This window comes from Prunus mume, linkage group LG6 (assembly GCF_029339155.1).
Source record: "Prunus mume cultivar Tortuosa linkage group LG6, ASM2933915v1, whole genome shotgun sequence".
NCBI lineage: Eukaryota > Viridiplantae > Streptophyta > Magnoliopsida > Rosales > Rosaceae > Prunus > Prunus mume.
This window is the reverse complement of record NC_142703.1, coordinates 23,231,205-23,256,860: the sequence shown is the minus strand read 5'-3', so window position 1 is coordinate 23,256,860 and position 25,656 is coordinate 23,231,205. Positions and strand designations below refer to the sequence as shown.

General features: G+C 39.6%; 1 protein-coding gene, 2 long non-coding RNA genes, 1 other non-coding gene and 3 pseudogenes across 5 annotated transcripts; 3 read left to right on the top strand and 4 right to left on the bottom strand.

The window, feature by feature from the left end:
• Positions 1–40: 40 nt before the first annotated feature.
• Positions 41–2,181, bottom strand: LOC148916498 (uncharacterized). Its single transcript, XR_016127984.1, has 3 exons — positions 1,934–2,181; positions 1,107–1,170; positions 41–255 (listed from the first exon to the last, which is right to left on the bottom strand). It is a non-coding gene; the product is annotated as an uncharacterized LOC148916498 (long non-coding RNA).
• A 1,405-nt stretch (positions 2,182–3,586) lies between these two features.
• Positions 3,587–3,705, bottom strand: LOC148916497 (5S ribosomal RNA; annotated as a pseudogene).
• A 1,279-nt stretch (positions 3,706–4,984) lies between these two features.
• On the bottom strand, positions 4,985–5,103 carry LOC148916496 (5S ribosomal RNA; annotated as a pseudogene).
• A 4,809-nt stretch (positions 5,104–9,912) lies between these two features.
• Positions 9,913–10,587, top strand: LOC103336064 (uncharacterized). Its single transcript, XM_008239100.2, has 2 exons — positions 9,913–9,996; positions 10,222–10,587. Exons 1-2 carry the CDS (start codon positions 9,913–9,915, stop codon positions 10,585–10,587), a joined length of 450 nt encoding a protein of 149 aa, XP_008237322.2.
• Positions 10,588–10,762: 175 nt separating this feature from the next.
• LOC148916495 (uncharacterized) lies at positions 10,763–11,478 on the bottom strand (annotated as a pseudogene).
• Positions 11,479–19,220: 7,742 nt separating this feature from the next.
• TRNAI-AAU (transfer RNA isoleucine (anticodon AAU)) lies at positions 19,221–19,294 on the top strand. The gene has a single exon. It is a non-coding gene; the product is annotated as a tRNA-Ile (tRNA).
• Positions 19,295–22,216: 2,922 nt separating this feature from the next.
• LOC103336053 (uncharacterized) lies at positions 22,217–24,499 on the top strand. 2 transcript variants are annotated; one of them, XR_514374.3, is made up of 3 exons: positions 22,217–22,340; positions 22,461–22,584; positions 24,273–24,499. It is a non-coding gene; the product is annotated as an uncharacterized LOC103336053 (long non-coding RNA). The 2 variants fall into 2 exon arrangements; XR_016127696.1 differs by lacking the exon at positions 22,217–22,340 and having other exon boundaries at positions 22,347–22,584.
• The last annotated feature ends 1,157 nt before the right edge of the window (positions 24,500–25,656 follow it).

The window sequence follows — 25,656 nt, the reverse complement described above, 5'->3', positions numbered from 1 at the left end:
AAAATTCAGAGTCTCCCTTGTAAATCGAACGTTCCCAAAATTTACACCAGTCAACAAGTATTTAAATATATACACCAACTGCCAGTATACAAAAATACGTTCCAACAGTTAAATACATTCTAGGAACCCTACATCAAAATACAGGTTTATTTACAAAGGAGGTAATCGTTGTGAACCAAGGAACCCTACATCAAAATGGGGAAGAGCGGGAAGTGGGGAATGTCCTGTGGTGGCTCTCGGATGCACGTCTACAGCCTGGGGGAGCAAAACATTAAAAAGGTGAGTGGACCCCAAAAACAAAGTTTAGAAAATAAGTAAGAACATACTAACCCCATGGTAAAAACACAATTATACAAAACTAACTCATTTTCTTTATCATATACATGCTGAAATCAATGTATTCATGCATATGTATATATAAATATATATATACCAATCACATTCATGGTTAACATTAATCTTTTAAAGCATTAAAATCCGTTTAAAACTACTACTTAGGTGTACCCCTCTATTTCCGTCAATTCCTGATTTGCCATCTATTTCGATAACCATCAATTCCTGATATCCGTCAATTCCCCTGGCAGGTCTCGGTGACATAGAGTCAACCCGAGCCCAAACTGGCAGGATTTAGGGGACCGTAGTCAACATGATCCGCATTCCTGGCTCTGCACGAGTCCGTACCAAGAAACTCGTGGGGCAATCGTCAAGCATGCCGACTAAAATGAAGGCAATCGATAAAATCCAAAGGCAACCTGGATGTCCGTGGACATCATCATATCCGAAGGCAACATCTGTATATCTGGGTACCTAAGGTGGCTTAGAAAATAATAATAATAATAATAATAATAATAAGCAAAGTTTTTGAAAGATATGATAAATAACTGAATTTCTATTAAGGCTGGACTCTGCTGCCATTTATCTGATGTTTAACTAAAATTCTCTTTTCCTATATCTCTAAAGGATATTCCACTCAGCAGCATGCAAATCAAAATATTTAAAAGCATGTCTCACTTATAAAACACTATTCTTTGAATAAAACTTATTCAAGATCAAATACTGAAACTAAATTGCATAAATTCATTTATGAAAACAAAAAGTCCACTCACTGTTGGTCCGAGCTCGCTGGACCTTTGGAAGGTCCCTCCTGCGGGTCAACTGGTGCACGAGTGCCTGATTCAAATACCAAAATAAAATATATTAATAAAATTGCTCGGTATAAATATTTAAATAAAACCTTGACCCCCGGCTTTTAGAAGTGCGTGCATCAAATTAAAGTTATTCCTATGCCCACATTACGTTCCTTTAATCCTAGGACATTCGTCCCGTGAATCTGGTTTCGATCGGACGGCTAGATTCGTCACGATCACACGATCGACGATTCTAAACCCTTAACTCTAGGGTTTGCGATTCCGGAGTATCCGGGACTCCGATTCATGATCCGTCGAATCCTACATAATCCTGGCAAGGTCTAGATTAACATACCTGAAAGTGATCACGATCCAACGGTTCGAAACTATTGAACCGGATAATGCATACTATGTAAAAGTCCGCTTAACACTCAAACGACGTCCGAATTAAGATCCGCAAATTTCTATGCACTCGTAAGAATACGAGGATCAGTCTGAATCTAAGAGTGGTCCCCACCAAACTGCCCACGTGCCGCCACACGCGCCGGAAGTTTGGGTGGCTTGAGAAATTTCCGACGGCCGGAAAAACTCCAAACCACCGGCCCAAATTCCTAACTTAGGTAAAACACCCAATTTGGAACCACTTTTGTTCTTGGACCTACCCCAAAAAGTGGCCGGAAGTGGCCGGAATCCTACCCTCAAAACTGGCTGAAACTTAAGTTGAAAATCGAACGATCTACGCTTGAAATTTCTGAAATCCTACCCAACCAGCAGCTAAGTTACGAAAAATAGCTGGAAAATCATACCTCACTCGTCCGATTTGGTGGAGAATCGAGGGAGAACGAGCGGTGAGAAAATCTGTCAAAACCGGCGCGATTTTCTACATTTTCCGGTGGCTGCTGGCGGTGGTGACGGCTGAGCTTGGTCGGACTTGGAAGAGGAAGCGGCGGTGGTTCGATTGGGTCCAGTCTCATCGGCCGGAGTGGAGGGTGGCGGTGGTTATGGAGGAGAGAAGGTGACGGTTCGTAACAGGGGGGGCTGTGGTCGCGAGGAAGAAGAGTGAGGAAAGAGAGAGAAAATCAGTTTTAAAAAATCCTGATTTCCAAAATTACCATTTTGCCCCTTGAAGTATTTTGACCGTATTTTCTTTGTTATAACTCCAAATCGAGCCCACTACGTGTCTACGGATTCGTTTCGTCGCGCTCTACGCAATGGTGTAAACAAAATTTCCAAATTCGTCTTCGGTTAAAAAGTGAACTTTTCCTTAATAACTTAGTCCAATGGCAAAATTGTCCTTTGTCCTTAATAAACTAATAGTTAAATATTAATTAAGGTTTGGGTTGTTACAAAGGATGGATGTAATTTGTAAACTTTGTACTTAAAAGGTGAATGATGGATGTAATTTGTAAATGGTGAATGATGCATATGGTTTACTTTGAAACTTTGGATGGATGTGAATGATGAATGATGCATATGTTTTAGTTTTAGTTTGAATTGAAAGGATTGATTGAATGAATGAATTTGAATATGTTGTGACGTGAATGGTGAATGAATTTCAAGCAGGTTTTGAATGAATGCTTGAGTTTGAATGAATTTTAGAGTCCACATGTTTTCAAGCAGGTTTACACCAAACCAAACCAAAACGAGGTAATTGGTTAACCAGGATGATTGGTTTCCCACCTCATTGGTTCGGTGCATAGTTTGGATTTTTCCTAAACCGGGGTTCACGATTCGGCACACAGTTTGGCCTCAAAACCGAACCAAACCAAACCAAATCGAGCCCACCCCTACATATGACCATGGGTTGGCTATCGAATGCACCCCGCGTGAAATAGCATGCCCTCACATGGAATGGCATGAGTTGTCAAGCCTTGTCGTTGCCATCCCTACACGGTGCCGCGCGCAGGCCTGCTGAACGGGCCTATTGAACCAAAAGGAAGTGAAGAACAACCTCAATAGTTTTGGCAGTGCGTCGGACCTGCTATGTTTTTGTTTTCATTCCTTTCCGGTGCCTAGTTAGTTGGAGATGAGCTCCAAGGGGTGACGTAGGACAGATGGCGGAAGCAATCTGAAGGGGAGCTAGAGCGACGCATGTGCAACGACAAATTCGGATAAACCATAGATCTGGATTCCGACCTCAGAATTGGGCCCATGAACCCTCGATTTGAAGAGAACGGCATCATAAGTAAAACTCAATGCGGTGCCAGGACTCATGGGCATTTTCGGGCATCCGACATTGTTTACTAGCCCGAAATCCAGTCCTTACAGTTTTGGAAACTCTGATATTTTCTTGTTTTAATTCCCTTGTTAATCCTAGGCTTTCTAGGAGTATATGAGCATACTTTATCCCGATTGTCATGCTGCATCAAGGGGTTGTGGAAAAACAAAGACAACGAGATGAATAAGACGACGGAAAGCAGACGCCCACGATAATCGAAACGTCAAAAGAGCAAAAAAAAGGGATGCAACACGAGGACTTCCCAGAAGGTCAACCATCCTAGTATTACTCTCGCCCAAACTCGCTTAACTTAGAAGCTCTGATGGGATCTGGTGCATGTGAGTTGGTATGATAGCATCCGTTAGATTATAGCACCTAAGTGTATATAAGCCACGTTTGAGCCGTGCCATATGACCATGGGTTGGCTATCCAATGCCCCCTATGTGAAATGGCATGCCATCGCATGGAATGGCATGAGTTGTCAGGCCTTGTCGTCGCCACCCCAACCTGGTTCCATGCACAGGCCTACTGAACCGCTGGTTCCAATCGGCTATGGGGCCTATTGAACCAAAAGGAAGTTAAGAACAACCCTGATAGTTTCGGCAATGCGTCGAGCCCGCTGTGTTTCATTTTCGTTCCTTTTCGGCGCCTAGTTAGTTGGAGACGAGCTCCGCGGGGTGACGAGGGTAGATGGCGGAAGCAATTGAAGAGGAGCTGGAGCGATGCGCGTGCAATGGCAACCGCAAAATGCAGATCCTGGGCTTCGACATCGAATTGGGCCCATGAACCCTCGATTTAAAGAGAACGGCGTCACGAGAAAAACTCGTCGCGATGCCATGACTCATGGGGTTTTTGGGGTATCCGACATCATTTACTAGCCCAAAATCCAGTTCTTACAGTTTTTGGAAACTCTGTTATTTTCCTGTTTTAATTCCCCTGTTAATCCTAGGCTTTCTAGGAGTATTTGAGCATACTTTACCCCGATTGTCACGCTGCGTCACGGGGTTGCGAAAAAACAAAGACAGCGAGATGAATAAGACGACGGAAAGCAAACGCCAGGACAACCGAAACGTCAAAAGAGCAAAAAGAATGGATGCAACAAGAGGAGAATGGCGTCACGAGAAAAACTCGTCGTGATGCCATGACTCATGGGCTTTTTCGGGCGTCCAACATCGTTTACTAGCTTGAAATCCAGTTCTTACAGTTTTTGGAAACTCTATTATTTTCCTGTTTTAATTCCCCTGTTAATCCTAGGCTTTCTAGGAGTATTTGAGCATATTTTACCCTGATTGTCACGTTGCGTCACGGGGTCGCGGAGAAACAAAGATAGCGAGATGAATAAGATGATGGAAAGCAAACGCCCATGACAACCGAAACGTCAAAAGAGCAAAAAAAATGGATGCAACACGAGGACTTCAGGAGGTCACCCATCCTAGTACTACTCTCGCCCAAACTCGCTTAACTTCGGAGGTCTGATGGGACCCCTGTTAATCCTAGGCTTTCTAGGAGTATTTGAGCATATTTTACCCTGATTGTCACGCTACGTCACGAGGTCGCGGAGAAACAAAGATAGCAAGATGAATAAGACAACGGAAAACAAACGCCCATGACAATCGAAAGGTCAAAAGAGCAAAAAGAATGGATGCAACACGAGGACTTCCCAGAAGGACACCCATCCTAGTACTACTCTCGCCCAAACTCGCTTAACTTTGGAGTTCTGATGGGATCCAATGCATGTGAGTTGGTATGATCGCATCTGTTAGCTTATAACGCCTAAGTGTATATAAGCTATGTTTGAGCCATGCCATATGACCATGGGTTGGCTATCCAACGCCCCCCGCATGAAATGGCATGCCGTCACATGGAATGGAATGGGCTGTCAGGCCTTGTCGTCTCCACCCCTACCTCGTGCCACGCACAGTGTGCCGCCACCGGTTCCGATCGGCCAGAGGCCTATTAAACCGAAAGGAAGTTAAGAACAACCCTAATACAATAGTTTCGGCAAGGCGTCGGTGTTTTCGTTCCTTTCCGGCGCCTAGTTAGTTGGAGACGAGCTCTGCAGGTGACGAGGGTAGATGGCGGAAGCAATCAAGATGAGCTAGAGCGACGCGCGTAACGGCAAATCGGGCAAATCGCAGATCCGGCTCCGACCTTAATTGGGCCCATGAACCCTCGATTTGAAGAGCGAAAGCTAGCCTTAACATAGGCAGAAAAGTCACAAGAGAGGCTAATCAGAGACCAAAAGCAACCATTTTAGCTGGGGTAGTTCTGTGTAGTAAGTGCAAATGCGAAATTGAGTTGGCAGTAACTCTGGATGGGCACAGTCAGCCCACAACTAGTGTTTTTGACAGGATTGGAACATCATACCAACATGGTCCAGTTCTGGCTCCACCTAGAGACATAGCCAGGCAAAGGGCTTATCAAAGACCTACCCAATGCAACAGAAAAATGACAGAGCAGCTAAAGAATGAGATACCAGTTAAAATACCCATAAATGATAAGGCCCTTGGCAACTATCATAGAAGGCAAATGGTATTCTGTTGGAAAGAGTGGCATACCAACTTTGAAGCTAACCAGAACATAGAAAAGGAGGGTCTAGAGGCAATACTGCACCTTCCTCAAGAATAAGAATAACACACAGGTACTTCCAGAGGTCAGTTCTACCAAAAATGGGAAAAATCTAGAAGCAGCATTATCAAGGCAGTAACATACAACATATCAACCAAGAGCCGACAAAGACAGAATCTCCAGGCAAACCTTCTATCCATCCTGCCTCACCCTCAATCAATCAGTTGGAACCTTCACAATCACAAGCTCAATCTGGACCTATTCCAGCAGAAGGTCAAGAAGATTGGATTGAAGAATATGAAGAAGAACAGTTGGATTACGAACCATCTGCAGACGATTAGACTAGACTCCTTGAAACAGGTGAGTAAGAAGACTAGATAGAAGAATATGAAGAAGAACAGATGGAGTACAACGGAGAATTAGATGAAGAAACTGAGGCTTTCGGTGCATAATTAGAAAGCCTGTGATCTAGGCATTAATATGGTGTTTATCCTGCCAGAGAAGTTCAGAGCAGCCAAAGGACAAGAGAGCACTTTGGAAAGAGATGTACTATCACAAGAGACTTTCGAGTGCAGGTTGGCAGAAGTGGAGAGGGCACCAGAACAACAAATATCTGCTGACAAAATAGGTAGAACTACCATGAAAATGGTCACATAACATCTGTGCTTTTCCAAACCTACCAAGGAAAAGGCCAATCATCTCAGACCCCTGTTCATAACAGCCAACTTCGGGGGTATTCTTAACCCCAAAGTAATGGTAGATGGAGGTGCAGCCATTAACCTTCTACCTCACAGATTGCTGGTAAAAATGGGCAGAACAGAGAAGGATCTAATTCCAACATGCCTAACAGTCACCAACTTTGCTGGGGGCATCACTAAGACTCATGGAATACTATATGTAGATGTCATAATGGGAACCAAGAAGCTGAAGATTGCCTTTTTCGTGGTAGACACCACTTCTACCACTTACAATGCATTGCTTGGCAAAGATTGGATCCACCAAAGTCTATGTGTTCCTTCCACTCTACACCAACAGTTGGCCCTCTGGCATGAGGAGGGTTATATGGAAATAGTGGAGGCCGACCCACGGCCATTCCTACCATTTGCATTGTGCTTTAAGGCCATGTACTATCATGATGACCTTGGTCCATTTACTTTCTTTGGAGTCAACCAGAACAGCCGTCCCCATGGTATCACAGCCTAGAAACTCATTGAAGAAGGCTTAGCTGGTTCTCTAGAGGATTGGAATAGGCATTTCCTCCTAAACCTCCAAAATTCTGATGTATAGTTCAAACCAGCAAGAAAAGGATCGAGTTGCAACAATCTGATCCACTACAAATAGATTGTTGGTATATTGGGAAGAAAGGAAACTTTCCATGCATAATCCAGCAATTAAAATGGCAGAATTTAAGCATGAGAACATGGAAGAACATGAAGGAAATATGCGAGATGAGGAATTGGAATTTGCACCAGTATCACTGGATGACTCTTTGCTAGATGTAGAGGATCCTTTGCAAGAAATAAACTTGGGGACAGAAGAGGACCCCAGACCTACTTGGGGAAAGAAGAAGTGGAAAGGTTGGTTAAAGCAGGTTTAATAAGGCCTTCTATTTATGCTGGTTGATTGTCCAATATTGTACCAATCCTTAAAAGGAAGACAGGGGCAGTCAAAATATGTGTAGACTACAGAAATTTGAACGAAGCATCTCCTAAAGACGAGTATCGAATGCCTATGGCGGACATGTTGGTGGACGAAGCTGCTCACAATCAAATGCTATCATTCATGGATGGCAATGCAGGATACAATCAGATAATGGTGGCAGAAGAAGACATCCACAAAATAGCCTTCATGTGTCTAGGGCATATAGGTGCTTTTGAATACACTGTAATGCCTTTTTGTTTGAGAAATGCAGGAGCCACTTATCAAAGGGCAATGAATTCTGTTTTCCATGACATGATAGGTCATTCTCTAGAGGTCTATATAGATGATGTGGTGATCAAGTTTCTAGAAAAAGGAGATCATGTATCCAATCTAAAGAAAGAATTTCTAAGAATGAGTAAGCACAAGTTGAAAATGAATCCTAAGAAATGCGTTTATGGAGTTCAAGCTGGCAATTTCTTAGGTTTCCTGGTCCGTCAAAGAGGAATAGAAATTGACAATAACAAAGCAAAGTCTATCATGGAAGCTTTGCCACCTTGGAACAAGAAAGAATTACAAAGCCTCTTAGGGAAGATTAACTTTCTCAGAAGATTCATATCCAATTTTGCAGGGAAAATTCAACCCTTCTCCTCCCTGTTAAAATTAAAGCAAGAGCAGGCATTCAAATGGGAGGAACAACACTAGCAAGCTTTTGAGGAAATCAAGCACTACCTCTCAAATCCGCCAGTTCTGTCCCCACCAAAGAGAGGCAGGCCACTCAAATTATATGTTTCTGCATCAGAAGTATCCATTGGGAGTCTATTAGTTCAAGATAATAAGGAAGAGAAGGAACAAGCAGCCTACTACCTAAGCAGGACTCTGACAGAGGTAGAGAGGAAATACTCTGCGATTGAAAGGCTTTGTTTAGCTTTATACATTATTGTTGTGAAGCTCAGGCATTACATGCTACCCTTTACTATTTACATCATCGCCAAAACAGATCTGATCAAGTACATGCTAACAAGACCAATGTTGAGAGGGAGGATTGGTAAATGGACTTTGGCCCTATCAGAATTTGCTTTCAGATACGTTCCTCAGAAGTCCATCAAGGGACAAGCTGTTGTAGATTTCTTGGCTGATCACCTAGGGGAAGAAATTGAGAATATGGATTCCATGGATATAGCCAATGCAGACCTGCTAACCAGAGCTCACACCTATCTCAATAATCCCATTTACTCAGTCCATCTCACCCCCTGGAAGTTATACTTTGATGGATCTAAAATAGACTTAGCCTCTGGGGCAGGGATTGTTTTTGAAGATCCACTAGGAATCAAACATTGTTATTCATTCTAGCTAGATTTCCAGTGCATCAATAACAAAGCAGAATACGAAGCTTTAATCATAGGACTAGAAATGCTGGTAGAATTAGGAATCCAATCAGTCAAAATTGTAGGAGATTCCATGCTTGTACTAAAACAGATTGCTGGAGAATACAAATGTTTGAGCCCCTCTTTAGCTGTTTATCTAGTACCAGCCAGAAATCTCTTGGCAGAGTTCAGGGAAACCACTTGGGAACATATCCCAAGAGAAGAAAACTTTGCAGCTAATGAGATGGCCCAGATAGCAACAGGAGTACAGAAGCCTAAAGACTGTGTACAGAGAATCATCAAGGCAGGAAAGAAATGCATACCATCTGTTCTGACCAGATGAATGGAAATAGATGTCAATACTGCCATAATGATTAAAGAGGATTGGAGATTGCCTATAATCAATTATCTACAGTATCCAACCTTTCCTTCTGAAAAAAGGATTAGAATCATGGCCTTAAACAACCTCATGTGGAATGGAGATTTGGTTCGAAAAAGCAAAGATGAGCTACTTTTAAGATGCTTAGGAAAAGAAGAATACATGAAGGTCATGGGAGAAGTCCATGAAGGAATCTGTGGAGCACATCAAGGTGTAAGAAAAATATTGTTGTTGATTAGAAGGTATGGTTATTTCTGGCCTACCGTGATGAAAGACTGTAGAGAATATTCCAAGGGATGTGAAGCTTGTCAAAGACATGGTCCAATCCAGCAGGCTCCCTCAGTTCCTGTGAACCCAGTCGTCAAGCCATGGCCATTCAAAGGATGGGCAATGGATCTTATTGGCAAAATCTATCCAGCTAGTAGCAAACAACACTGTTTTATCATAGTAGCTACCGATTATTTCACCAAATGGGTGGAAACCAGGCCACTCAAATCCACCACATCCTAAGAGATCATTACCTTCATAGAAGAATAGATTGTGCAAAGGTTTCGCATACCAAAATCAATCACCACTGATAGGGAAACTTCCTTCATATCCAGAGAAATTCTAGATATGGCAGAAGCATTCAAGTTCAAACTACTTCAATCCACTCCTTATTATGCCCAGGCTAATGGACAGGCAGAATCAAGCAACAAGGTGATTATCAACATTATCAGGAAAATGTTTGAGGAAAATCCAAGGCAATGGCATGAAAAACTGTCAAAAACCTTGTGGGCCTATAGAACTTCAAAAAGAGAAGCAACTAACATGACTCCATATGCCCTAACTTATGGACATGATGCAATTCTACCCATGGAAATCGCAGTTCAGTGCATCAAAATTGCCTAACAACATAATTTGGTTGGGGAAGACTATTCACAGGCAATGCTGCTAGAATTAGAAGGGCTGGATACTAGCAGAATTGATACCCTCAACAAACTCTTAGCAGGGAAGCAGGCTGTGGCAAGAGCCTATAACAAAAGGGTTAGAAACAAGAGTTTTGAAGAAGGAGAAATCGTCTGGAAAGCAGTTCTGCCCCCTGGAACACATGTTACATGGGAAGGACCTTTCATAGTCAAGCAAGTCCTTGGATTTGGGGCATACAGATTACAGGATCAAGATGGAGACATCCATGATGTGCGAATCAATGGCAAATGGTTGAAAAAGTTCTATCCAACTATGTGGGATTCACAAGCAGTACAAACATATCCTGGAATTGAGGGGGAAAAGGATGGAACTATTGTTTGATTTTCCATTCAAATTTGTACAAGAGTTTTACTTTTAGTGTGTATTTCATTTTTGCCTTTTTGTTTCATCTAAGTTAGAAGAACATGAAAATGCAAAGTCCCACAAAGTAATCAGGATTTTTATTTAAATATAGTCAATCGTTATGACCAAGTTTTTATTACATTTTGGAAGAAATTCAAAGGCCTAATTTTCTAAGTGTTTCTTGCAATCCAGTCATTTTGGTGGAAATCTCCTTATGGGGGAGCACTCCCTGATGAATAGAAGCTTCTGCAATCTCCAATGCTAGCCTAGAAGCTGATACCATGTTCTGCACAAGGAAAGTTGCCTTGGTCTTGGTGCCCAGTCTAGCCCTAAGCTTCTTCTACCTCTCCCTTAGCCCAGCCAGCTGCTTCTGGAGTTCCTCGATATGTTTTTCTAACTTGTCGCAGTGGACTTGGTCTCCTTGTAGTCGCAACTGAACGTCCAATTTTGCCTTTTGTTTTTTATAATAAGCCAAGTTGGCTTCACAAGTAGCCTTGCAAAATTCAGAGGCATTGAAGGAGGGCTTGAGATCTTCATATCGGTTATAGAGGTTAAGCACATCTTTTGCCAAACCCAAACTGATCTTAAGGATAGGCCTGGGGAGCCATGTTCTCCCTATGTAGCAGGTCTAGGTCCTTCATCAACTGGTCAATAGCTTCGCTGCTCTCATCCAAGTCTAGCTTGGTTGACTGCTAGATTTTCACTATGTCCACTACCTCATCTACTGCTTTGGACTTAGCTTTGCGGAGTGGAACTGAGTTTCTCTAGCTTGTCCAGCTGAGCATCCAGATCTATAGCTTCAAACTCTTCCAATTCTGGATCAACAAAGGAGGTCGTGGTTGAGGAGCCAGGGACAGAATGTATAGGCATTTGCAAAGAAATAATTTTAGTTAGTTCCATGTTGAATTAGAATAAGAGAAGGGCTAAAGGCACAATGATACTTACAGCCACAATGGGAGGCTTGAGAGTTCTGGTCACTACAGCCAAAGTCCTAGCAATTCTGTCCTACTCTACCTAGTAAAACAGGAACATCAATTAGAAGGATAAAACAGGTAGAATTGCAAAAACCAAATAGAGTAAAGAGAGGACATAAGTTACCTCAGGAATAGGGATAGCAACAATGTTCTACCTCCACTTCAGGCTCTGGAGTAGTAGCAGAATGTTCTGCCTCCACATCATCAAATAGAGCCAGTTCTAAAATAGTGAGTTCTGTCCCTTGAGCTTCCTGTTATTGCTTAGCCAGCGCAATGTTCTCTGCTATTATTTCAGCAGGGATCTCCTCCTACAAAAAGACAGAAGTCAAGATTAGAAGAAAAACATATACAAAATGGATCATGTTAAGGAATTAAAGACAGGATCTTACCTCTTCTTCGACGTCTTTGCCTTTTTTCGTGTCTCCTATTGAGACATCTACTTTTTTATCCTACTCTACAGCTTCAAAAGCTTCCCTTAGCTCTTCAACAGTTCCAGAGGTTTCAGTAGGAACTGCTACAGGTTCTTCTATCACCTCATATTCCGCCACTGCTCTTTTCCTAAGTCTTTTTGACCTAGTAGGAGGAGGAGGGGACTTTCGGCTACAAAGAACAAAAGATAAAAGATTAGAACAAATGGACTGAATAGAACAGAGCCAAGGAAAGTCTCATTACCTGACGTTTCAGGCTAGACAACATTGTCCTGAGCCTAGGCAGTCTACTTTCTCTTGTTCCTTCGGTAAAAGGAGTCACCTTAACAGTTGATTGTTCTGCCAGAGTTCCATGCTGATCTTCTTCGTCCCCAAAGGGGAGCTCCAAGTCTCCAATAGCGATGATATAAGTAACTACACAGAAGAATAAATAATTAAAAGACAATCCAGCAGGAAAAAGGCGTATGACGAATTGAAGCTTACCAAACACTTCGCCAACCTAAACAGCTTGTCCCCAAGGTTCCTTGTCATAGAAGGATCTGATACAAACAGACAGAACATATTAAAACATCAGCACCAAAACAGAATGCAATAATCATTGATATAATGGAATAAAAGGGGCAGAATTGAAATTTTACCTTCAATTACTTGGGCATTGATATCTTTGATCGTCTGCACCATAAATTTCTTAGCCTCTGCCCGTGCATGGAAAGTCTAGGAATCCCAACCATCAAAAAGCACCTTCGTGGCAGAACTGGAATTGGGCAGACCAATGAACCTAGCCTTCCACCAAGCATCAAACACCGCAGAACTGCAGGAATTGGGCTTCCAGGATGGATAGACAGCATCCGCACTATTGTTTATCTTATTCACTGCACATCTACAATCCTTGTGCAGGTCCAGATCATCTGCATCTCTCCAAGAGGTGCCTCGATTGCAACGAAATAAGTTAGGGACATCCAAGCTGCCTGACATAGAAGTTGGGGTGATAGACCTCTCCCCTTAGATGATAGTTAGGAGGCTTACCACCTCCAAAAGCCAGGTCCCAAAGCAGCATTACACTCACACTCAGGAACTTCTTCCTGAAGTCAGTTTTTGCCTCTTCATCCTCAAGTTCCTTCTCAAACAATCCGTATCCAGTCTAGAATCGAGGATACGTTCTTCTAAGTACCACCTGCCACTGAGTAGCAGACCTCTTAGTACAATGCCTAAAAAACGTCATGTGCTCTTCAATGGAGCTCTTGGGCACTTTTGCAGACATCAAGGGGAGCGCCATGACCTAGTATTCAGCGAACGATGTCCGAAACCTCAATTCGGGAAATAGACTGCAGCTAGATCTGGATCATCCGAATGCGCTAAGAGCGAAATATTCAATGGATTCTCCAAGGTAGCATGTGAAGATTCTTGTACAAATGGGCCAGGACTGTTAGACCAAGCCCCACGTCAGTATGGTTGTGCAGAGCCTCTGCCAGTGCTTGTATTCGAGCATAACCTATCAAGAATGGTTTGGGAAGACAAACCTGTTCAGCTAGTATCTGAAGAAACAGCATGTGCCGTTGATCTCTATCCTTTCTGTGCTAAATTTCTTCAGATAGTTGGAGAAGGAACAGTTTTGGTTGATTGTGGTAGGAGAGATAGTGAAGGACTTGGCCAATCTTTCCTTATTCTTCCTTCTGTGGTAGTCACAAACTGCATCAACAGGCCATCCATGAGACCTAAACCCAAAGATCTAAGCCATATCTAGCAGAGTTGGAGTCACAGGGCCCACATGAAAATCAAATGTATTATTGGCAGAATTCAGGAGAGTCAGAGCCAGCAAGTTCTCATCCCTATTCACAGATTGCTTGGACATGTAATAGTGGACTCGTAGATTCCAGCCCTTTTCCAATGATCTCTATACCTCGGAAGGAGTCTATCAATCCAATCCGACCACTTCACTGCACTATTCCTCACTTCACTAGAGGGATATGAACGACTCAAGTTCTTACTGACCAGTGTGAGAAGCCAGGGCAAAAGAACTTTGGAGGCAAAGGGAGCCTCAGCATCCTCCTTGAACAGATTGACCACCGCGCCAAACCAAAGTGAGGACCCAGAACGAGTGTGTTCTCACAAAGGCGAAGAACGCGTCCAAATTCTTCTGGGTAAAAGGGTGGAGCTTGCTGCGAATTTCGATTGCATGCTGATTAACACCATCGCCAGTAAGATAAGCAAGAGACCGAGAGGAGGAAGAACCTTTGGCATGTGTTTTTGGGGAAGAAATCTTTGAATTCAAGCAAGAAATTGGGAAGAATCGAAGAACAAGCCAAAGAACAAAGGGTTTCCAGAAGAAATTAAAGCTGAGACGGAATTAGGTTGCAAGTGAATAGTAATAGAGTTCAAAATTTTTTATAAACTAAGGAAGAACATCGTGGGAAAGTGGAACAAGTTTTAAATCAGATTCAAATTAGCCGTTAGAAACTGACCACTTACCCACGAAGCCTAGTTGAATAGGCAGACGTGGGCTAGTTGCAACGGAAGGAAATGGCATGCACAATTAATGGCAAATCATTAAGTCTGAAACTGTTCCACAACGATTCAGACTTAGGAGGCATTGTTTGGGCCTATTTATGCAGCCCACAAACATGAGCACAACTTGGGCTTGATGTTTAAAAGAAACTGAAGAGCAGCCAAAAATAGAAAAAGCTCAGACTAAATTCTCGAATTCTGTAAGCCCAGCCCATAATTTATCAAGCTCATGATAATGAACAGTCTTGAGCTTTGAAAGAAAAGGAAAGCAGCCCAATCAACATTAGAGGCCCATGTCTTTTGCAAAAGTGCCAGAAGTTTAAAAAACACAAAAATAATAAGTAAATAAATCAATAAATTACCAATTAAATGGTAATTCACCACCAAGCAGATCAAAAACCTCTAAGAGATCGGATTAAAGCTCAGCTTCTAAAGAATTCTCACCACTTGATCTCAAAAGCAATTCAGCAGATCTTTTCTTATTAAAAATAATGTTTTCCCAGAAGAGCCCCACGTGACTACCTAACTTTAAAAAGTCAAAAATTTCAACTATCACAGAGGAGTTGATAGAGAGTTAATGAAGGCAGGTATAAAAGGAAGACTTCTCTAAATCTTTGCAGCCAAAAGATCAAAATCCTTTTTTATATATATACAGAAAAACTCTACACCAAAGCAGGTGACCTTTCTAAGAGATAAGCAGACTACGATATCAAGAGATAAGTAGGAAGCAAGGGAATTGTTCAGACAGGAAAAGCAAATTGACCATCATGGCAGATTGTGTTCTTTCTCTTTACAAGGAACAAACAGAAACAAAAAGAGTCGGTCTTTCTTTCATAAAAAGCAAAGAAAAGACCACCATGGGAATTGATCATTGATGGTTCTTCTCTGCCAGAATAGATAGCTTCCCCCTGTTTTGGCATTTAAAAAAGAAAGATCTTTTTTTGAAGGATTTGCTGCCCATTATTCAAAGATTAAAAACCCCACTCCAGCATTTCCTATAAAATAAGAGAGAGGGTGAACAAATGGAAGACAGCCAAAAAAATCAATCAAGACAAAAACCCTCAAAGTCACAGTTGACAAACTCAAAAAGATCCATTGATCTCAAAAGCCTTCAAACACTGAAGCAACCAAAGCTCATTGAGCCACAAGAAACAAGTCAGCTAGAATTCAAGTTTTGATTTCAGATTCTTCAGAGAAACAGTTTTACAAAGTGAGATTTCTCTCGTTACAAATTTGGTTCAGCATAAAGCCAAGTCAAGCAGAGTCCGAGTTTTTACAAATATGAAAACCTCAGCAAATTTATAGAAAGTCTTGGGAATAGGCACTATAGCGTAGCTCCAACTCAGTGATCATCAATCCAGCCACTTTTGCCCTTTCCACACTGAAAAGGCCTCAATTCTGCCAGTTCAACAAGCCTTCCATGGCTTGAAATAAATTAAAGCTCTGCCAGACTCAAACATTGGTATTGATTTCCGATCTGAAACTCATCTGCTGAAGGTGTTGACGATGCAATCCAGCATAGACACATCCAATCCAGCCAGAGGCGCTTATCCGATAGAATCGAAATCCAACATCCTGTTGTCTTGCTTGAGTTGTCATTTCATTTTTGAGTCCTGTAATGCAGTTCGCCTAAACAATTTGCCTTCTTTTTGTCTATTTTGGCCAGAACTACCCATTTTGTACTATGAAAAATTATGAAGTCCTCACCAGTCTGAGGCAAACAAAAGAACTTACTTGGGAGATATTCCTCACCCAAATCCACAATTGCTTGTTCAAAAGTCAGTAACTTGGGGCGCAAGTTATCTATCTTTTAGAAGTCTGCTAGGGTTTTAAACTGCTAGCAGTGGCACGCTCACGCATAGAAGAAAGTTGACTTGTTGACCACCAATGGTTGTGAAGCCAATGGGGAACTTTACCCTACCGTCACAGGATTAAATAAAAAACGTGTGAACAATCTTCTTCAATATCATTCTTCTTACAATGAGTTCACGTGAGAAGGCTTCTAATGATGACGTTATTTTTCAAGCAATGTACTTGACAGTGCAAACATGATGGTTCCATTTTAGGCCGTGAATTCAAGAATTGTCATAGTGAAAAACATCATTCTGATCTCATGGAGGACTACTTAATGGAAAGATCACTTCATCCCCTGGTGAACTTCGTAGGCGGTTTAGAATTTGGAGAGATCTTTTCTTTCGCATCTTGAATGATGTTGTTGCATGACCACATCGCCTACATCTTCCTCTAAGTTGAATGTATTGCCACAATGGGAAGAATCTCTGGATGTTTGTGTGGGAGATTCAAATTGGTCATTTCACTTTGGGCAATCTTATAAGATTTGCCATGCATGGTTCAACTTGAAAGGTTTTTCCATACCCTCATGATCATTCAAAAAAATAGTTTTTGCATGTACATCCTACTCAAATGGGTAAAAGAAGCGATAAGTTACAACATGAAATTATTTTTTTCAAAATATGAACTTTAAAACTTGAATAAAATGAGTACTAACCCATCGCTTTAGGTTGGCCCCACTTGCAGGGCTTGTATTGGCCTTAATCAAACATGTTATCCAAAGAGAACATTATTGGTTGATGATCTTAAATCGAAAAGCAATGACTTGAAATGTTCATGGCTTTGATCCAACACTGACAGATTATTCTCCAAAAACTTATGTTACACACGAACCCAAAAGGTGTCATTTGGTTGATTGATGCCAACCGGCCCATCTTCAAAGATAAATGTCCACCCCCACATAATGCCTCATCTTCTTGTGGTTTCCAATTGACACTTTTTTGTGTGGTTTTGGAGCCATATTAAACAACAAAGAAGGGGGAATGAACACAATTAAGAAAGTGAGAAAGGAAAACATATTGAATTTTGTTGTAAAGAAAGTGATGGAGCCCACATAAAGAAAAAAATGATATAATATTCAAAAAGCTTAATGATGATGTTGGAAGCCATCCAATTTGCCTATAAATAGACTTCCCATTGCTTAGCAAAACACCAACGGAGAAGAGAGGAAAGAAAGGAAGAGTAAGAGGAAAGAAGAGAGAGTGTGAAATCTGAGTGTTATTGAGTTCTATCTGAGAGAATTTTGTCAGTGTAAACACCAGAAGAGCAAATATAATTCTACTCCCAATATTTAGTGGTACTTTTCATACTTTTCATACTTTGATTATTTTATTTTTATAACACGTTATCAGCATGATAGTCTCTCCTCTTTACTTCTAAATTTTCCTAGCTCAAGACTATGTGGTTATTTCTTTGTCTCCTCTCTGTCATATGTCTCATCTCACTTTACTACTACGACGACTATTTTTTGTATTTTCACAATTTTTATGTTGTTTTATCCATGTTTGTTTAATTTATTTTTTCGTATTGTAATTTGGAATGGTGCGGTTTTATACCCCATCATATTATTTTATGGTGGTGTAATTTCATTACCCATCACGTTGTAACACTTATTATCGTAATAAAAATGATGGTGTGATCTTAAAACCCATCTTGTTATATCTTGAATAGTGGCACAGTTATATTACCCACAATTATAATATGTGCTGGTTTTATCCCCGCATTTACTGTATGGTGTAGGTTTATTACCCATACAGCAATATTTCTTTAAAAGTGTGGCACGAGTTTATCATCCACACAACTGTCTTTACTTTTTATTTAAAAGTATGAAGTAGAATTAGTGCCCATACCGCACATTTACTTTATTATTTAAAGTATGGTGCGGGATTATCGTCCATACCAGCAATTTATTTACAAGCAAAAGGTAGCCCCAAGCCCCAAACCCCCCTCGAGAGCGCAATGTCCAACTCGGGCAAGCCCACGGGTAAGAATCGACTGGGCTGTAGCCGAAGGCTCTGACGTCGCGTTGACCCACCAGCCCAAAAAAACCAATGGCTACAAGCCACGTGGCTTCTCTTGGAGCCTCCGATCCAAAAATCTTATCCAATCCAACAGCTATCCAAATTTTGGATTAAAAAAATTGAAAAAAATATTAAAAAATTCTGGAATATTTTTCTATAAATACCTACCAATATTATTCATTTTTCACACCAAATCTTCATACAAATTCATCTCTTTCCATTATTTTTGACTTTCCACACCAAATTTTCTACTATAAAATTTCATTTGTGCAAAAATACAAATGGCCTCTTCCATCGAAGCCGGAGGGTTGTTGACTAGGGGGGGCATTATGGTAAATTGGAAATAACATGGATGATTAAGTTGAGACATATAGTAGTCAAATAGTGGGTCCAAGTTGCAGACTTCACTTCATTTTATCAGAGATGCTAATGCCCATGAGATTCATCCAAATGCATCTATTTGGAAAAATCCAAAATAATGTGCATTGATAAAACCAAAACCCAACAAAAAATAAAAATAAATAAAAAACAAAGCCACGTGGGTCTGATGAGATCCCTTTATTTTGAAACAATGCATCAAATCTATTGCCTTCAAGTTTGAATCTCTCTCCGTAAATTAGATTAATTTATATTGCTAATGGTATACGATAAAAAAAAAAATTACATTTGCTATGATCCTCATTTACCTATATATCCTAATTCAACAATAGAGTAAAGGCTTCAAATATGTCATTTTCCTTCAATCCTTTATTTCTTTCCATGAAAATCGTACGGACTGGATCCTTATAAACTAATTAATATAAAAAACCAACAACAATTAAATAAAACCAATTGGCCTATTAGCTCAGTTGGTTAGAGCGTCGTGCTAATAACGCGAAGGTCGCAGGTTCGAGACCTACATGGGCCATTTTTTTTTATAATTTTTTTTTCCGTGTTTGTAAAAAAAAAAAAAAAAACAAATTTGCCGTTTTATTCAATTTATTATCTTTCTTTTTTTAAAATATATTTCTTGCATTTCCAATTTCATTTTTTTAATAGATTATTCAAGGCAAAACAAAAAGAGGAAAACCATTACACATGGCTCCTCAAGTGAACAATACCAGCAGTCGGTTGCAGTGGTGCGTTTCGTGTAGAAAATAATGGCATTATTACGTCATCTGAAGGAAAATATTCCCCCATGTCGTGATCCGGTGGAACTGCCTTCGCGAATGATTGATTCGTCCTTCACTACAACAAAAAGGCTTTTTGATGACATGGTTTTAATGACGTGTCAGGAATACGTCATTAAATGTAATTATCTATGACGTGCTTTTAAAATGCGTCATTGAAGTTGATTTGTGATATCCTTTCAATGACATCCATATATCCACGCCATTGAATATGCATTTAATGATGCGTAAAACGCGTCATAGATTTTTTTGACTTTACATGACGTTGGATCTGCGTCATGAAACGTTTCTTAAATCGATGACGCATATTGCAAGTCATAAATGTCTATGACGTTAGGGCTGCGTCATGGAATCAAGTATCCATGGCAAGCTAGCTGCGTCACGGAAGTGTTTCTCGATGACGTTTCCTATGCGTCTTAGATCTATGAAAATTTCCCACCTTTTTTTTTCGTTCCTCACAACTGTTTTTTACCTCTTTAATTTTGTCCACTATTTTTTCACAAATTATGAAATATTTCTAATAACCTTAAGATTACGCGTCTTGAGCGCCATAAAAGCTTTAACGATTTGACGATGCAGTATATGCGTTATGGAATTGGTTTTGAGGATGCAGTATACGCATCATAGAATGTTATTTTACGACGTAGATTCTGCGTCATGAAATTTGGTTTTGAGGCCCCAAATTTTTTTGGGAAATTGGCAGCTTTACCCCTGGCTCACCTAATTAATTCACTAATATCCTTATTTTGAAACTCAATCACAAATGCCCCTTATAAAAACTCCCTATTGACAGCCTATTGCCCATCCTTCACTTAGTTTTTTTTCTTCTGAATCATTGCTCTATGAAATCCTCTCATCTCTCTAGTCTCTTCCTCTTCCTCTTCTTTCTTCTACCCCTCTTTCACTTTTGTTTAGTCGTTCTGAGCTCTCCTAAATCGTCTTTCACAATTTCTCGGTCTCACTCTCTCAGCCCTCCTCTCCTCTCTTCTCTCTTTCACTCGCACCCACATCGGCGACGACGACCCCACCCTTTCCTCCTCTATCTCTCACTCTCTGTCACCTCCTTCGACCTCCATGCCTGGAGATGGAGTCTCAAGTAGCCAGATTGGCTTTTCTCCTTCACATTTGGGTTTTCTTCTCCTTATTTCAATTTCATATATGGGTTTGGAAATTTGGTGCTTGTTGTGAGTTCAAGTCCCTCCAAGTCAAATTTGTGAGATTGTACAGAAATTTGTTAAAACATAACTGTGGGTTTAATTTAAAATTTTACCCTCTGGGTTTACAAGTAATATTTTCAACTTGTGTAGAGAATGTTATTTTAGTGGGATTATACAAGAACTTTTTGAGATATTATGTTTGAAGCTTATTTATAAAATTTTGGGATTATGCACCAATTTTTTCTCAGTTTGTCTTGGGATTGTGCAACAAATTTTGGGTTTTTCGATGAGATCTGACTCCCAGCTCCTCTCCTATTAGTTATCTCTTCCAACTCACAGCTGATTCTTTTTGGGTTCTTTGGTAAGGTCTGCAATAAACATGTGATATACACGTAATAAACAGGCAATACATAGGCAATAAACATGCAATATATGCGCAATAAACAAGCAATACACATGCAATAAACAAGCAATATACACTAAGGGAGAGAGCTTGTATTAGAGTTATCTTGCTGAGCATGTTTATTGCAATAAACAAGCAATATACACTCAATAAATCTGAAATTTCTAAGTTCTTTTTTATTGTCTTACTATTGTCATCATATTGCCCCTGTATTGCTATTTTATCGTTGTCGTATCACTTTTTTTTTCAAGTCTGTCTTGGAAAGTTTCTGTTGGGTTTTAGACAAATAAATGCTTCTGTTTCAAACAAAAATTTAAAGTCAATGTCAATCCACCCATTTTAAGAACAAATATTACAAATTGGGTTTGCAAACTCGTTGGTGGTGCTTGTGGTGGCTAATGATGTGAATAAAGAAGATGGGTCTTTGGACCTAGGAAAAGAAGAACATGGATAATTAGGAATTAGGGTTGAGAATCAATATGAGAGAGAGAGAGAGAGAGAGAGAGAGAGAGAGAGAGAATATGCAAAATTGGGAATTCATCTCAGATAGAGCATATCAGAGAAGAGAAGAAGAAGAAGCAAAGAAGAAAGCAATTGGGGATGTCATCTTAGAGATAGCAAAGCATAGAAGAAGAAGAAACAAAGAGGAAAGCAATTGGGGGTGTCATCTCAGAGATAGCAGAGTATAGAAGAAGAAGAAGAAAGCAAAGTTTAGAGAGTGAGAGTAGTAGCAGAGACCAATTTCATATTACCAAAAAAAGTGATAAAAATGATACTGGGCCAATAGGGAGGTTTTATAGAGGATATTTTTGAATGAGTTTCAAAAAGAGGACATTGTTGAATAAAACATTGGAGCCAAGGGTAAAGCCGCCAATTTTCCTTTTTTTTTTTTTTTCACGTGGCGCTCTTTTTTTGGGTGAAATTTTAGTTTGCCGGCTATTCCCTTCCATAAGGCGCTCTCTCTCTCCCTCTCTCTCTCTGTCTTTCTAAAATCTTCTCTTCATTCTCAGACCTAAGGATCTCTCTCTCTGTGTCCCCACCTCCAAATCTTCTCTTCGTTCTCTCTCATCTCTCCTTTTTCTTCTTCACTCATTCTCCAACCCTTTCTTTCCTCATCTTTTCTTCTCGTTTATCTCCAATGGTGGCTTGTTTTGCAGGGGATGTGTGATATTGAGTAATGAAGGTGGTGATTCTAATTGAAGTTGTGGTAATTCAATGCACAAGGTACGAATTTTTTCTTCTTCTCTTCTTTGTATTTTTCTCATTTATATATTAGTTTGTTCCTAATTCTTTTTTATATTATCATTTTTGTAATGAATTTTCGGGACATTTGAGCTGGTGAAGAGGTGTCTTTTCGAGCCTTTAATTTCTTCTAGGGACATTTGAGAGAGCTTCATAAAGCCATTGTCAGCTTGGGCAGATTCGTTAAGAGAGCTAAGGAATTTTGAATTTCTTCTTGAACCCATCTGTAAGTTTGTTTTGTTAGATTTTAATTTCTTGTTTTTTGGATGTTGTTGTTTCTGTTGGGTTGATTATTTAAATTGTGTAGTTGATTGATTGCTCCACAGAACCCACGAAACTAAATGAAAGAAGAGTATGAATTGGATTTATTAAGTTTGGGTGTATTGATCAACTTTCAGTCTCGGGTTTTGGTTTTTCAAACTTCGATTCTTGTTGGTAATTGAGTAGCAGTCAGAACTGAAATTATATACTTGTTTTTAAGATTGTTCACAAGTGTTTTGGGGTTTTATTTTGGTAAAAAAACAAATAGGTGCAGAAGTTGTTCAGTTTCAGATTTTCAGAAAGTGTGATTGTTTTACCGACATTGACTGTTAGTTTTGCACAGATTGTGGGTTAGTTTTGAGATATAAGTACTTGGTTTTAAACTGTACATATCCAGGATTAAAAGCCTCTGATATCATATAATTTGGCTGAAATTTGATACCTAAAGTTTGGTGATTAAAGTATGACTACAAAATCTGTCAAAAACAGGGGCTGCAGTTTCAATTTTGAAACACTTACCTTTGTTATATGAAAAAAGACATCTCAATGAACATTTGAAAACTTGTTTCATGTAAATTAGAGTTAAATTGAATTTATGGTAACTTTTCCAAGTTAGTGTTATGCTGCAGAAAAACAGAAAAACAGAAAAACAGAAAAACAGAAAAACAGAAAAGTCTGTAACTTAGTCTGTTTTGAATTCAGTTTTTGACATGATTCCTTAACTTCGAATTGAATGAATTTTTGATATGATGAGGTTCTATATGTCTAGTTATGATCTGGAAAGTTTTACATTCTTTTGAATTAAATTGAATGTTTAGTTAGCAACACCACTACAAATGTTAGGGGCATGGCCACAGAGCTCAAGATCTCCTCTGTTAAGATTGTAACCCCAATTAACCTTCTATGCAATTGATCGTCCTTTTTTTATTTTATTTCAGTTCAGATTACTATGGGTTATATCTTCTTCTTTTTTTATTTTTTTCTATTTTATAGATGGCTATATCTTGTATTTCTATTGATAAAAGGAGAAAAGGAATTCTCTATAGATAAATACAAATGAAAGTTTAACTTCATTTATCTTCAAGCAATAAGTCATTCAACATTTGCTCCTGAAGAATAATAACAATGTGTGCCCACATCACTTCCACTACTATTTCTCTTGTGAATTTTACTTCAATATACTAATAATATTTTCTATTGAACTTCTTTTGCCGATTCTTTGCTGTTTTGATTGTGTTGGTTTTCTCTTACCATCTTATTACTAATTAATTAGAAAACTGAAAATGTTTTTATTACTTTTTTTTTTTTGTTAAATGACAGATGTACACTTGAGATGGCAGAATTAAAATGATGGGAGATTGTGTTGGTTTTCTCTTACCATCCCTCCCCGTACTTACACCTATTTCTTATCTTTCTTTTTTTCTGGTTTTTTGGTAAGTTAACTTCATTCAGGAATTTTTGGTCCTTAAAATTTGTTTTGTTGGATTCTATTATTCCTCTTGTTTTATTTGGCATTTGGTTTAGCAAGACATTTCTATCAAATGAAATTTCCGATTTGGACCAAGAATTTACAGACCTGTATCATTTTCATTCATGCTTGCTTGTAATTTCTAGACCTTCATTCTCATTTTCTAATCTTCTGTTTTAATGCAGGTGTATTTGTAATTGTTTTAGTACCATTTACACCCTCTTTTGGACATGAAGCATCACTTCCTCTCGTACGATCATGGAGCATACTTTGTTTTGGACAGTCCAAGTATCAAATCTTCTCAAACTTCATAGGATTGACTTTGTAGGGTTAGTTCAAGACAATATTAATGTACTAGCATCATTTTGAGTAATAGAAATATAATTTAGAGTACTTTGCCTTTGTGTCTTCATTTTTGCTTCTATATATTAATTTATTTTTTAATAATTATAATGATGGGATATATATACATATTAGAATTATTTTAAAAATAAAAAAATAAAGAATTTCAATGACGTCTGAAATGTGTCATGAAAAGTATTTCAATGACTTCTCATCAGCGTCGTTAAGTTCCATGACGTCTAGTTCGCGTCATGTAAAGTCCTAAAAGAAGGCGTCAAATAGAACCTCATATTCTTAATGACGCTCAATTAGCGCCATCAAAACTTAATCCATCACATGGAGGACGCGTCATGGAAAGAGTAGGACGACACACAATCCGTGTCATTGAAAACCCATTCTATGATGCGGAACAGACGTCGTGTTTTGAAAAAAGTTTCCATGATCCCCTCTTTCGACGACTCTGGTTACGACACCTGACACGTGGAAACTGAAAATCTTATCCGAAAATTTTATCTGAAATTTGAGATCAGAATTTTATAATAAATAGTGACACGTGACAACCGAAAATTTTATCCAAAAATCTTATCAAAATTAATGGTTTAAGTATAAAAAATAGAAAATCAATTAAAGTGAATAGTAATTTCCCTTGCTCTTATCCTTTGGGGTGGAAACAAAAAAGACAAGGCTGCCATTCTTTATGTGAATAGTGACAAACCCTACCTTGCCCTTGCCCTTTGGAGTAGAGGTGCTCTTAGGAACAACCAACAAATCATATAAAAGTTTTGAAACAATACATACACGAGCATAATCATACACACATGGGCCCGGATTGAAGTTATAGCTCAAGTTAGCTAAACAATCAGCCATGCCATTCTTCTCCCTATAAACATGGAGGACTGAGCAGTTACCAATCTGATTTATCATCTCACAACAACTAGATTGGGTGAGTGGGTTTGTTGTGAATCTAGGGAGAGGACAGATTTTGGAAGCTGAAGTTTTGGGGCTTTTTTTTGGGTTGCAACTTGCGATTGACAAAGGTATTAGGAACCTTGTGATTAAAATGGATTCCGCTGCAGCTGTTCTCCTTATCCACAAGCATGCCTTGCATGCTCACACACACACCAAAAAATAAAAAACTTAGACCCAAGGAAAAATCCTTTCAAATGGCACAGGTAGGACCAAGGGGGATCATGTCAATCCAAACTAGGGGTGGTTGCGGTTCGGTAA